The following is a 13,068-nucleotide window of genomic DNA, read 5'->3' as shown; positions in this document are numbered from 1 at the left end:
TTTGAGAGAGACACGACACGAAGCTGCCCTCTCCGTGGGTGGCTCGGGGGGATTCTGCGAGCCGGAGCTGTCCCACTACTCTCCTCAGGGACTCGTTGGTTCGCGCCAGCGCTTTTTAAGGACACCGTGGGGCGAACGGAGCGCTCAGAGCTGCTCCGGCCGCGGCCCTGGGAGCTGGAGGAGCTGCGGTAGGTGGCGGAGGGCAGGTGGCGCTGGGGCCTCGGGGCGGGCACCTCAACTGTCCCTCCCTCCTTTCCTCTTTCCCCTCCCCCAGCCCGACCGCCCGCGCGGCCGGGCCTCGCAGGCCGCCTCCGCGGGGAGAGCACGGGACCCGGTGGGGGAGGGGGTGGCGAAGTGCTAAGTCCCAGACCCTCCCCATCCCTTGCGTCCTGAGTTTGCTTCCCGCGGCCAGATGATGGAACCTAGTGGAAAGAGGCGAACGACAGCCCCCCCTGAGCGAGCCCTGGCGCCCCCCCGCTCCGGGGACCAGCGGACGCCCCATGCCCCACCCCGCGGGGACAGGCAGGGCAACAGAGGGAGAGGTTGAAGATTGGAGGGGCCTAGCCTTTTGCTTCTTCATGGGGGTGGGGGGAGGGGTGTTCCCCACTTGTCACCCCTTTCCCCAGCAGAACCATATGGAGGAAGAGCAGGCAGGTCTCCACCTACCTGTTCATGCACCTCCCTGCCTTCCTCATGTTTTCCTTCAGTCTCCCCAAGAGGTGTGGGGCCGGGACCTGGGGGGAAGGTCCCCAAGGGATTTGTGACTCTCCTCCCTGTTGGCCTGACCTGATCCTACCTTGTCTAGGTTCAGCACAACCTCAGCATCCCTGAAACAGGAGTGTCAGGGGTTACTGCCATCCAATAGGAGACGGGGTGGGGGTCTGATCTTTATTTTTGGGGGCTGCTGGTGGAGGGAAAGCCTGAACTGAGAGTTAGGCCTGGTGGGGTTGCTGAGAGGGCCTAGCGGCCTGCTGCTCTCTGAAGGGCTGAGCCCCGTGCCAGTTGTTAAACTGAGAAGTTTTAACTTGTTTAGTGACTGTTCAGGGCTGTCTCTACCCTTCAGATACACAAAATGGAAGGGGAAGGAAGGCGGCAAGAGAGGGCTTCTTACACTTTTTTCAATGCCTGCTTGAGAAAGAGGAGGCCCCTCGCGGAGCTGGTTTGCCTTCTTTTGTGTCCTGGTTTGATTCCTTATGGCTTCCGTTCTGTTCCCCCTCTCAGCCTGGCCTGTTTTAGGAAACTCAGGCTGAGAGTATCAGTTGCGTGGTGGTAGTTGCATTGTTCCAATTACCGCTGTGTGTGGCCACATCCCAACAATTAAAATGCAGAAAAACACAAATTCACTCTCTTGACTTGATCCTAGAGATGGCTGGGAGTTTGCTGTTTGTCCAAATGCCTCATGAAAAGCTAGAGAGTTTGCTTCACTCCCTGCTCCTCATGGCTGGTTAGCCTGAGGCCTGGGGTCTCGGGGGTAAAATCCTGCACTTAGGTTCCCTCTCTGGTTGATCTTTGAGGGCAGCAGAGTTAAGAAACCAGGAGCAGAAGTAATATAAGCTTTAGCTTCTCCCGTAAGAATATAGGGGAAGCAGCTGAAGAGAGCTCCCCGGAAGCTAGAATTTTGTTCAGGGTGGTAATAATTATGCATGAAAATGATAGTTAACTATAACGATGATTGACTTCTCTTGCACCTTTCTTCCAAAGAACTCCAAATACATACAGGTTTATCTCTTTGCTCTTCCTTATGGCCTCCTTCTGAGGTGTGAGTGGGGTAGAGATAATTTCCTCTTCTTTGTAGAGTGATCTGCCCCCAAGGTCACAGAAGGAACAGCCCTCTTGGGCTTTTCTTAGTGTACAGGTGAGGGAGGATGGTATTCAGCCAGAGAGATAGACCCTATTGCCTTCTTCATCTTATTGATTTCATTACTTCTGACATTCTGAGGCCTTGAAGATTCACAAACGGGAACAAGAAATGGTAGTCTATGTGGACTCCTGATTTTTATAGGCCAGATGGTACATTTTGTACATTTTAATGTGTTATATTGTTCCTGTGACAGGTTAAGATTATTCTGCCCACTTTACATATGGGTAAACTGAGGCCAGCGAGTATTAAATGATTTGTCAAAACTCTTAGCAAATTGGCCTAATAATTAGATTTCTTGATGATTTGTTCTCTTGAGTAGCTAATGCTACACACATTCTCTGGTAAGCTGTCAGCTTGCTGGTCATTTCCGGGAATAGACAGAATAAAATCAAGACACTGGCTTAACCTCCCCTTTTCCCTTGAGCAAGGCCCCTCAGGTAATTGTGTGGGCTTGAAGCCTGTTCTCTGATACAGTTAGTTTGCTTCTATCAGAAGTTGACCATGAGAAAGAATCTTGGTTAACTGTATCCATGGACTTTGCATCAGATCAGGCTAAAAACTTAGTTGAATAAAGTCATGGAATTGTTTATAACGTCTGTAGAGTTGAAATGTATTGGAATTACCCTGATCATTTCCTTATCCTCTTCCCATTTGATAAGAAAACAAACACCATATCTATGGGAAAACAATAATATATCAAATGTTTAGGCTGTGGGAGGACATAAAATCCTATGTACTCAGGTCTGAAGCAGAAAGTCTTGCCTACAACCACTGTTCTTCCTTGTTCTCTTATTACTATTTCTGTAGTTTAGGAGAAGGGTACCTCTTTTCACTTCTGACTAGAAGATAAAATACTGGGCTGATCTCGAGGGAAATAATCATTTGGGCATCCCTCTCTCTCACGTGAGCAGCTGTTTTCTAAGTGCTGCTGGTATTCCAGTTAGAAACAACAGAGCATGAACCAGGTTAAGGGTAGCAAATAAGTTTCAACTTGATTGCCAACTCTATTTTATTTCATATCTGGACTGCCAGTTCATAATTTCTGAAGCTGTGTTTAGGCTTAGCTAGAAAGAGCTGTGATCAATTGATGTCTGCCAGAGGCCTGGCTTAGGGGTGCTGTGGTATGTGTGCCATGCATTTTCCATCTCTGGACCAGGTGCATCTCTAATATCACTTGGGGCTGGTCCCTCTAATTGGCAGACTCAGCAGGCATGACTGGAGAGGGAAGTCCCAATGGTGCTAGAATGGTGCTGCAGTGGCAGAAGACGGCTTACGAGTGAGGTCTGGAAGAACAACAGGGAAGACATCCATCATTTGCTCCAAAGTGTGCAAGTCAAATCCTGGGGAGAATCATGATAACCCTGATCACTGAGCAGCTACAGAAGCAGACTCTGGATGAGCTGAAATGCACACGCTTCAGCATCAGTCTGGTAAAAGACCAGTCTTCCTGCTTCTCCACGACCCCCTCCCCCTTTTTTCTGAGGCTGATTGTTGCTACTACTTTACTCTTGTCCTGTGCTGTATGAATCATGGTACTTAACCTGAAGAGCCCACTAATGGCTCAAAACCCAGCCCAAAAGGAAGGGGGCAGGGATTTTTCCACCTATAGAGAAGGGACAACAAAACTTGGGTGGAGAAGGGTTTGAGATGTTGGAAGATGTGGATTGTTTGACTTACTAACTTTGGGAAGACGAGAGGAAGAACACTTAATGTCCCTAACATCCCTATAGCTCATGAATTGCAGAGGAGAACTGAAGAGGGCTTCCTAGAAATCTGTCAGTGTGTCCTGAATCCAAATCATGATGGATATTCTCTCTTTCTTAGCCTTTGCCTGATCATGCAGACATCTCCAACTGTGGGAACCCTTTCCAGCTTGTGTCTGGTAAGGCATCGTGTGTGTTTGTGTATATGTGTATACCCATTCCTCTCTCCACACATTTCTATCATTGGTTTCCAGTGAACAGGGCTAGCAAGCCTACCTCTAGAACTTTCTTGCCAGGGTCAACTTCTGAGATTGGCAGTTGTCTTTCATGTTATAGCATGAAAGTTATCTGGTTGGTTTGCTCTTATTCTAGCTTTGTGGAGACTTGTATAACCTATTTTTTTGAATAGGTAATACATTCACATGGTTCAAAATTTAAAAAATAACAACAAAAAGGTTATGCTGAGAAAAGTGTTACTCTCCTGTTCCCTATCTACTCAGCTTCTACCACCTCCCTAAAAGTATAAGTTTCTTACACAGTATATGTGACTAGAATTTCTGTATATAAAAAGAAGCAAATGTGTATATTTATTTCCTTTCTTTTTTTTTTTTTTTAAGTTCTGGGCTACATGTGCAGAACCTGCAGGTTTGTTACATAGGTATACATGTGCCGTGGTGGTTTGCTGCACCTATTTTATTTCCACATTTTTAACACAAAAGGTTGCATACTATATATTATTTTGTACCTTAAAAAAAAAAATAGGACCGAGCCTGGTGGCTAACGCCTATAATCCCAGCACTTTGGGAGGCTGAGGCAGGGAGATCACCTGAGGTCAGGAGTTTGAGACCAGCCTGACGAACATGGAGAAACCCCATCTCTACTAAAAATATAAAATTAGCTGGGTGTGGTGGCTCATGCCTGTAATTCCAGCTACTAGGGAGGCTGAGGCAGGAGAATCACTTGAACCCAGGAGGCGGAGGTTGCGGTGAGGCAAGATGGCGCCATTGCACTCCAGCCTGGGCAACAAGAGTGAAACTCCATCTCAAAAAAAAAAAAAAAATCACTGGGCACAGTGGCTCATGCTTGTAATCCTAGCACTTTGGGAGGCCAAGGTGGGCTGATCATGAGATTAGGAGTTCGAGACCAGCCTGGCCAACACAATGAAACCCTGCCTCTACTAAAAATACAAAAATTAGCCTGGCATGGTAGTGCACATCTGTAATCCCAGCTACTCGGGAGGGCAAGGCAGAAGAATCACTTGAACCCGGGAGGCGGAGGTTGTGGTAAGTGCAGATTACGCCACTGTACTCCAGCCTGGGCAACAAAGAAAGACTCCATCTCAAAAAAAGAAAAAAAAAAAAACTTTAATATAGCTAGGAGATCTTTCCCTATCAGAATGCTGAGCATTCCCTTGTTATATATAGCTGCATATTATTACACTGCATAGATGTACAGTGGCTTATTTCACGAATCTTCTATTGATGTACATTTAGGTTATTTCCAATCTTGTTTCAGTACATAAAACTGTAGTGGGCCAGACGTAGTGACTCATGCCTGTAATCCCAGCACTTTGGGAGGCTGAGGTGGGCAGATAGCTTGAGGCCAGGGGTTCGAGACCAGCCTGGCCATCATGGTGAAACCCCGTCTCTACTAAAAATACAAAAATTAGCCGGGCATGGTGGCAGGTGCCTGTATTCCCAGCTACTTGGGAGGCTGAGGCAGGAGAGTTGTCTGAACCCAGGAGGTGGAGGTTGCAGTGAGCCGAGATCGTGCCCACTGCACTCTAGCCTGGGTGACAGAGCAAGACGCCATCTCAAAAAAAAAAAAAAAAGAAACTGTAGTGAATAACCTTGTACATATGTCATTTTTTCACATGTGAAAATATATCTGAGGTATAAATTCCTAGATTATTAATTAGTCAGTTAAAGGGCCCCTGATGGTAGGGACATTTAGATGGAGGCATCACTGGTGGACAATCAGAACTCCTTAACTCATGCTGCTCAACTGTTCTGCATCTCATTTTCTTTTCTAGGATACCTAGCAAGGGAAGTGAGTTGGCAAAAACATGTTCATTCAGTCTCTTCCTCCCGTTTATCAAAGACTTGCTGAAAGCCAGGTGTTGTGTCATAAGTATAGAGCAGGAACTCATGGTCTCTGCCCTCGTAGTGGTTAGTAGAGGGAAGAACTATAGACCAAATACACTCAGTATGAATTTTGCCACCGTCAAGTCTGACTTCTTATACTTGTCATTTGCCCCAAATATCCAGCCCCTGCAGAATTCCAGCCAGCTTGGACTCCAGAGGAGTTTGGACTAGGCCCTTTGTCCCTTAATGAGCCATCTCCCAAAAGTCACAATTTCGGTTGGAATACAGTGAGTGAGGATTGTTTCTTTTAGTCCATTTTCCCTTCCTTCTCTTGGTCCCTCCATCTGTTTGGATTTAAGAGAAGGCCTAGGGGAAGGGAATCGGAATATGTGGGTGGCCAGACACAAAGGAAGATGAGCAGCACAAAGTCTTAGGGTTTCCCAAGCCCAGGTTTCACTGTCAAAGGCCTTCCCCACCCTGTTTGCCCTCCCTAGGAATAAAAGTGATCTCTTACCTGCCTGATTACCTCTTACTTTTTGGCAGTACTAACTCCTGACTTGGTGCTGTTGACACATGAGAAGAGGAAAGGCCAAGGAAGGAGAGCATAGGCCTGCTTTTCAGCATCCAGAGCAAGCGTAGGGGAGGGGCGGGGGAGGGATGAGCAGGACACACACAATCGTGTTTGTTTCTTTTGACTTCTTTTACCTTTCAGAGGGAATGGCAGGCAGTAGATGAAATGTTTTTGATTCCAGGTAGTTGGTCACAATGGAGGCAACAGAGCGTAGTGGTTTAAAAACCTGGCCTTCACATCAGACAGACCTGGATTTGAATCCTCCTTTGGTCTTTTGATTGCTGTGTGATTTTGGGAAAGTTACTGAATTTCTCTTATCTGTGAAATGGAGATAGTGATAATGATACTACCTACCTCATAAAGTTTTTGGAAATTTTCACATAAAATGCTCCATACATTGTGTGGCACGTGGTAAGTTCTTAAAAAATGTAAGCTATCATTAATATTATTTTTATTACAAATGCCTTCCAGAAGGTGCTTCCTGGAGGGGCCTGCCCCACTGTTCCTGTGCTGAGTTCCAGGACAGCCTCAACTTCAGCTACCATCCCTCAGGCCTGAGCCTGCACCTCAGACCACCCAGTCGGGGAAGCTCCCCCAAGGAGCAGCCCCTCTCCCAAGTCCTAAGACCTGAGCCCCCAGACCCAGAGAAGCTTCCTGTGCCCCCTGCCCCTCCATCCAAGAGGCACTGCCGCTCACTCTCAGTGCCCGTGGACCTGTCTCGCTGGCAGCCGGTGTGGCGGCCCGCCCCCTCCAAGCTGTGGACTCCCATCAAGCACCGGGGCAGTGGTGGAGGGGGTGGGCCGCAGGTGCCTCACCAGAGCCCCCCGAAGCGGGTCTCCAGCCTCAGGTTCCTCCAAGCTCCCAGTGCCTCTTCTCAATGTGTCCCAGCCCACAGACCCTACAGCCCTCCTTTCTTCAGCCTGGCCCTGGCCCAAGATTCCTCTCGACCCTGCGCTGCCTCCCCTCAAAGTGGCTCCTGGGAGAGTGATGCTGAGTCCTTGTCACCTTGCCCACCTCAGCGCCGCTTCTCCTTGTCACCCAGCCTGGGCCCGCAGGCAAGCCGCTTCTTGCCCTCTGCCCGGAGCTCTCCTGCATCCTCACCAGAGCTGCCATGGCGACCTCGAGGTCTCCGCAACCTTCCCCGAAGCCGCTCACAGCCTTGTGATCTGGATGCCCGCAAAACTGGGGTCAAGCGGCGCCACGAGGAGGACCCCCGGCGTCTGCGGCCTTCCTTGGACTTTGACAAGATGAATCAGGTGGGACCAACAAGACTAGGGGAGCTTGGATGGGAGTGTGGGGACTCTGTTCTGTTTCCGCTTTTGAGCTAGCCCCTAGCTTCATTACCCTGCCGCTCCCATCTCCCCCCCGCCACCAACAGCACCTCCTTTAGCTCTCAGGGTGACCTACCATCCCAGCTTGGCTGGGACTGTCCCAGTTTTAGTACTGAAAGTCCCCCCATCCTGTGAAATGCCTTAATCCTGGGAGTTAGAGAAACTGGGGTGAGACCCATGTTAAACCTTCCAACAGGGATCCCAAATTGGCTTGCAAGAGGTACTTTCCCTCCTTTCCAAGAATGCATAAGCTGCAAAAAATTTCATCATCAGTACCTACTCCTTGTGCCCAAAGCTGGTTTTGCCACTTGCCTGTCACTGCTTCAAAGTGGTTCTGTGAGGGCTGAAGCAAGATGGGCTGCTACAGTGTATTCATTTGTTAGACCAATGTTTTTTGACTTCCTGGTTTGAGTATAGTTATTGTATGTATGCACTTGCTCACTCTTTTCATATTATTCTTTCTAGACCACTGGGTTACAAACCTCTTTAAGAATTGATTTAGGCCGGGCTCGGTGGCTCAAGCCTGTAATCCCAGCACTTTGGGTGGCCGAGACGGGCAGATCACGAGGTCAGGAGATCAAGACCATCCTGGCTAACACAGTGAAACCCCGTCTCTACTAAAAAATGCAAAAAAAGTAGCCGGGCGTGGTGGCGGGCGCCTGTAGTCCCAGCTACTCTGGAGGCTAAGGTAGGAGAATGGCGTAGACCCGGGAGGCGGAGCTTGCAGTGAGCTGAGATCCGGCCACTGCACCCCAGCCTGGGCGACAGAGCAAGACTCCGTCTCAAAAAAAAAAAGAATTGATTTAACTTTTTCATAGAGTCGTCCATCCCATCTGCAAATATTTACTGACTCTGACTAGGCACTGGCAGTACAGAGTAGTAAAACACTGCAGATGATGTTCTTGCCCTCACAGAGCTTCTATTCTTGAATCCAATGGAAATAATGGGCGCCAAATTTTGTCAGAAAGTTTACAAATCACACCTGTAATCCCAGCACTTTGGGAGGCCAAGGCGGGCAGATCTTGAAGTCAGGAGATCAAGACCATCCTGGTTAACACGGTGAAACCCCGTCTCTACTAAAAATACAAAAAATTAGCCGGGCATGGTGGCGGGTGCCTGTAGTCCCAGCTACTCAGGAGGCTGAGGCAGGAGAATGGCGTGAACCCAGGAGGCGAAGCTTGCAGTGAGCCAAGATCATGCCACTGCATTCCAGCCTGGGTGACAAAGCGAGACTCCGTCTCAAAAAAAAAAAAAGAATGTTTACAAACCTTACCCTAAAGCCTTAGAATTCTTGCCTTCAGGTGTAACTGTCTTCTTTGTTTGTTTGACAGAAACCATACTCAGGAGGTCTCTGTCTCCAAGAAACAGCCCGGGAAGGCAGCAGCATCTCTCCACCGTGGTTCATGGCCTGTAGCCCCCCACCCCTCTCTGCTTCCTGCAGCCCCACTGGGGGTTCCTCCCAGGTGCTGAGTGAAAGCGAAGAGGAGGAGGAGGGGGCTGTGCGGTGGGGTCGGCAGGCGCTGAGCAAGCGGACACTCTGCCAGCAGGACTTTGGGGACCTGGACTTGAATTTGATTGAGGAGAACTAAAACTGAGAGGCTACTTCCTGGGGCCACACAGACTGACTCTCTCATGGCTACTAACAAGTGTCGAGGCCCCAAGGCTGGGGGCCAAGCCTGGGAATGGGGGTGAGTGGAGGGCTCCGACTCAGGGCAGCCGGAAATCTTCTCGCTCCAGCAAGCTCGACCATGCCGAGAGACTGGCTGGGACAAGATAAACGGAGCTGGTGGCGGGAGGGACAGCCCCAGAGCAGACCCTTCCCATGGCGGCCCTGAGTGTGAGTATCCCTGCCACGAAGAGAGCAATGGGCAGGGAAGGAACGGGTCTGCCGACCCCAGCTCGGGGAATTTCACTAGCCCCTTTGCTTCAAAGGGCACTTGTGTCTTAGAATTTGGCCAGGGTGGGGGGTTGAGTCAGCCTCCTCAGAGAAACTGCGTGAGAGTGTGTGCGTGCATGGGCGTGTACTTGTGGAACGGTGTGTTTGCGTAGCCTTAGGGAAGGAAGGCAATTGCTCCTTAACAGCAGAGTATCATGATACCCCCGGGATCTTGAGTTTTTTACAGGATGTTGGGTTTGCTCAAGGAGTCAAGAGGAGGGCGCAAAGTTTTCCTTTTTTCTAAATAGCTCTGGAACCAGGCTTGTAATCCATAGCATCACCGACTCTGCAAAGGATTTCATTTTGGGGCACAGCAGGGTGTTTTAAGTGCTGTGACTTCAGCTAATGATCTTTTCCTCAGCCCCACCCCCTCCCCACTAGCTCGATCTAGTATATTGGGGAATGCAGGTCGGGGGTGTCACCATATTTTTTCTGAGCTGGCCTTTTTTTCTCATTAGATTGTCTAGGCTATATACCACCTGCCTCTTTTGCCCTGTTGAATAGAGTTGCACACAGCACACGGGCAACTGACGCAGGGTTGAGGGACTCTCTCTGTCTCTCTCTGCCTCTGCTGATGGGACCCTTTTCCCTCACCCTCTGCCCTTCTAGGTCATAGACTAGGTAGGAAGGCCCTGTATTGGTCTGCAGCATCTACTGAGGCAGACCTGCAACAGAAGTGGCATTCAGTCCCCAGCAGACATGAGTGAGCTCACCCCAGCACTGCTGTTGGGAAGGTGACTGCAGGAAACCAATTCTTACAAGATCCAGGCCCAGCCTTTTCGACCTGCTTGAGAAGGAGGAAGGGGTGGTTGGCATTTAATAGTTTGCTTGTCTTTCACTCATGCCAGGAAGTGTTTATTTGCCTTTAATTGGCCCTGAGAGACCATAGGGAGGTTGGGGCTCACCGAGGGATTGGCTGAGGATGTATAAAGCAAAGGCTGTGAGAAGCAGTTGGGAGTTTGGTTGTCATTGGATTGAATTTACTTTTTTGTTTCTCACCCGCAACTTGAGCCAGGACAGCTGGTCCCAGTGGCCACAGTGATGGGTTTAAGTACCTTGGTAGGGCTGGCACCAGTGGAAACACATACTGAAGCTGACCCCACAGTAGCTTGTGAGGTTTTGTCCAGCTTTGGTTAGACCCTACATGACCAAATTGGACCTGCCCTTCTTCTTTATGGCAAGAAGGGCATTTTTCTGTTCAATTTCCAGGGTTTCCTAAGACCCAGTTCCTCTTGTAAGGGAAGAAGACCAAGGTCTTTGTGTTTTCTTCCTCATGGAATTGAACCTGACATTTTCTGGATCTCCTGCACGTCAGGAGCATCAGTGAGGCTTCAGCCTCCTCGTCTCCACTCCAGAGAGGAGGTGGCCATGTCTTCTTAAGCCTCTGGCCCTCAGAGGCTCCTCCCTATCTCCTGGCTAGTTACTACTGGGCTACCAGGTCTCTAGGGGCTTCAGAGAGGCCCTCTGGAGAATCCAGGGAAACCGTGAGCCCAGGAGTTGCCCATCTATGGTTTCATTCCTCCCCTGGCTCTTCTCCCTCTTCAGGCCATAATTTCCCTGGTGCCAACTTCTTTTCCTTCTGGGGTATCCTCATCCCTGGGCTCTCTGCTGCAGATTGGCTGTGCCAGCTTCCCACAGGTCACTGGCAATGCCAGTGAGTTTCTGCAGGCCCTAAGCTGAAGAAGTGAGGCAGTGATTCTGCCTCCATCCTGGTTTCCCCAAAGCCCCAGGGCACCATCCTTAGGGGAGAAGGTCTACAGTTATCATTATTTTAATTCCATTACTTTCAGTCTGGAAAACTAAGCTAGTCAGAACTATCATCTTGCTTCCCAATCTAAGAACCTGTGGCCCTGGAACACTTTTCAAGAAGTGGTTCATTTTGCTTTACACAGTAGATCTGTTTCAACAGTTCTGTGTAAACCAAATGCTGTTTTTCAATGCATTTGGACTGCTGACCATTTAAAAGCAGCCTATGATTGCTTCTTTTTGTAAAGCAAGCAACCTCCCTTCACTTTAGCTGTTTTGACTATTTGAATTTTCACATATTGGGCTTACCCAGAGTGGAGCACACCTCCAGGGCATGTGGCTGACACTGGGTAGATGTCTGCATCTGTGCTGTGTGTGTGGTGTGGTTGGCCAGTAGGTGAGTATCCCTGTGTGTGTGAGTGAAGCCACTCCCCAGGCTGGTGCTCTCTTCCTGTGCCCAGTGACTGCCCAGTGGCAGCCCAGCTGCCCTTCACTCCCACCTGCTGCCAAAGTCCCTGTGCTAATGGGATTACAAATACAAAAAGTGGAAAAAAAATTTTCGTAAACTTTGTTTTATATTAAAAAAAAATCCATAAGTCTGTGTGTGTTAAACATGAGGTTCTGCCTCTGTGGCTGTGTTTGAAAAAATAAAGTTTTATTAGAATAATCCATTTTCCCAAGCAACCTTGTGTACTACAGTGTCTTCTTCCCTTCCCCACAAAGACAGACAAGGAAGAAGCAGGGTAGGAGGCCACCTAACTCTTTCAGCCCCTTCCTCTAAGATGTAGGTCAACCTTTCAAAAAGGGGCAGTATTTGGACCCTAGGCCCTTTGCCGGCCATGGCAGGATGTTATACTGTGGCCCAGGCTTCTGCTAAGGCCTTGGTTATTTTTGGCAGTCTGGTTTGGTCTCTCTTTCCCTGGCACTTATACTTGTCTCCTCCTGCCTGCTGTCACTCTCACTTCCAGCAAGTTGAAGTCAAGTATTAATGCATTCCAGCTCCCTGAGAAATGGTTTATGGTACAGTCAGGAACTTGTCTAGATTGGTTTGTAGGCTTTGGGAAGTAGGGAGAAGGCAGGGTGGGAGACGGCCAGGGATCTTTCTTAAGTTTTCACATGTTACATCCTGGAGAAATAAAGGTTTGGTCATCAGAATTCAGATTCCAAAGACCTAGGCAATTTTTCCATCCTAAAAATACTGCTTTTGGAAAATTATCCTAGCTGTAAAGCTTCTCTTTTGTTGTAGAAGACAGTATTTTCCCTAATGTTTCCTTTTGGAGTGTTGGTTTGCGGAAAGAAGCTATGTGGCTCACTCTTTCTTTAGACCTTTCTATTCTACGCTTTCTTCTCTCTATGTTGACATTCTTCCAATGTGTGTAGGTGAAGTGTAGTTGCTCAGAGATCCAGGCAGGAGCCTCTGTCCCTAAGGCTTAGCCTTTCTTTACCAGTTGTGGTGTTAATTTGCCAGGCAGCAAGAAGAGTCAAGTTGCTTAGCCTATGTCTTGGTTTCCTGCTTCAAATTGGTGGCACTCATCATTGAATACCAATGAAGTGTGCTCAGGAGGACAGGATTGACTTGACTACCTGGAGCAGGAACCTTTGCAGGGCTGCAAATACACCCTAGAAAAAGTGAGGGTTGTTATCTGCGCTGGAAACAAAGGAAGGGCTTTTGGGAAGTGGAGGGCAGTGGCATGTAGTTAAAGAAGCTTAGAATTACATTTGTTTTTGTTTAAAACTGATGTTTCATTTCACCTACTGCTTGAGCAGGGGTAAAGTTTGAACATCTAAAATGACTTTGTCTCCCCCTTTCTTTCTTTTGAGTTTATTTTTGTTGGA

General features: G+C 48.7%; 1 protein-coding gene across 1 annotated transcript; it reads left to right on the top strand.

Moving 5' to 3' along the window:
- The first annotated feature begins 3,061 nt into the window (after window positions 1-3,061).
- FAM53C (family with sequence similarity 53 member C) lies at window positions 3,062-11,916 on the top strand. Its single transcript, XM_050795129.1, has 4 exons — window positions 3,062-3,291; window positions 3,686-3,743; window positions 6,691-7,475; window positions 8,882-11,916. The coding sequence occupies exons 1-4, from the start codon at window positions 3,214-3,216 to the stop codon at window positions 9,137-9,139; spliced, it is 1,179 nt and encodes a 392-aa protein (XP_050651086.1). The 5' UTR covers window positions 3,062-3,213; the 3' UTR covers window positions 9,140-11,916.
- Window positions 11,917-13,068: the final 1,152 nt, after the last annotated feature.

The sequence above is a fragment of the Macaca thibetana genome, chromosome 6 (assembly GCF_024542745.1).
Source record: "Macaca thibetana thibetana isolate TM-01 chromosome 6, ASM2454274v1, whole genome shotgun sequence".
Lineage (NCBI taxonomy): Eukaryota > Metazoa > Chordata > Mammalia > Primates > Cercopithecidae > Macaca > Macaca thibetana.
Note: the sequence above shows the minus strand (reverse complement) of the source record. Positions and strands in the feature narration are given on the sequence as shown.

Coding starts and splice junctions, on each gene's coding strand:
- FAM53C (XM_050795129.1), top strand. CDS start 3,214: ATGATAACCCTGATCACTGAGCAGCTACAGAAGCAGACTCTGGATGAG. Junction 3,292..3,685: donor CACGCTTCAGCATCAGTCTG/GTAAAAGACCAG, acceptor TCTCTTTCTTAG/CCTTTGCCTGATCATGCAGA. Junction 7,476..8,881: donor ACTTTGACAAGATGAATCAG/GTGGGACCAACA, acceptor TTTGTTTGACAG/AAACCATACTCAGGAGGTCT.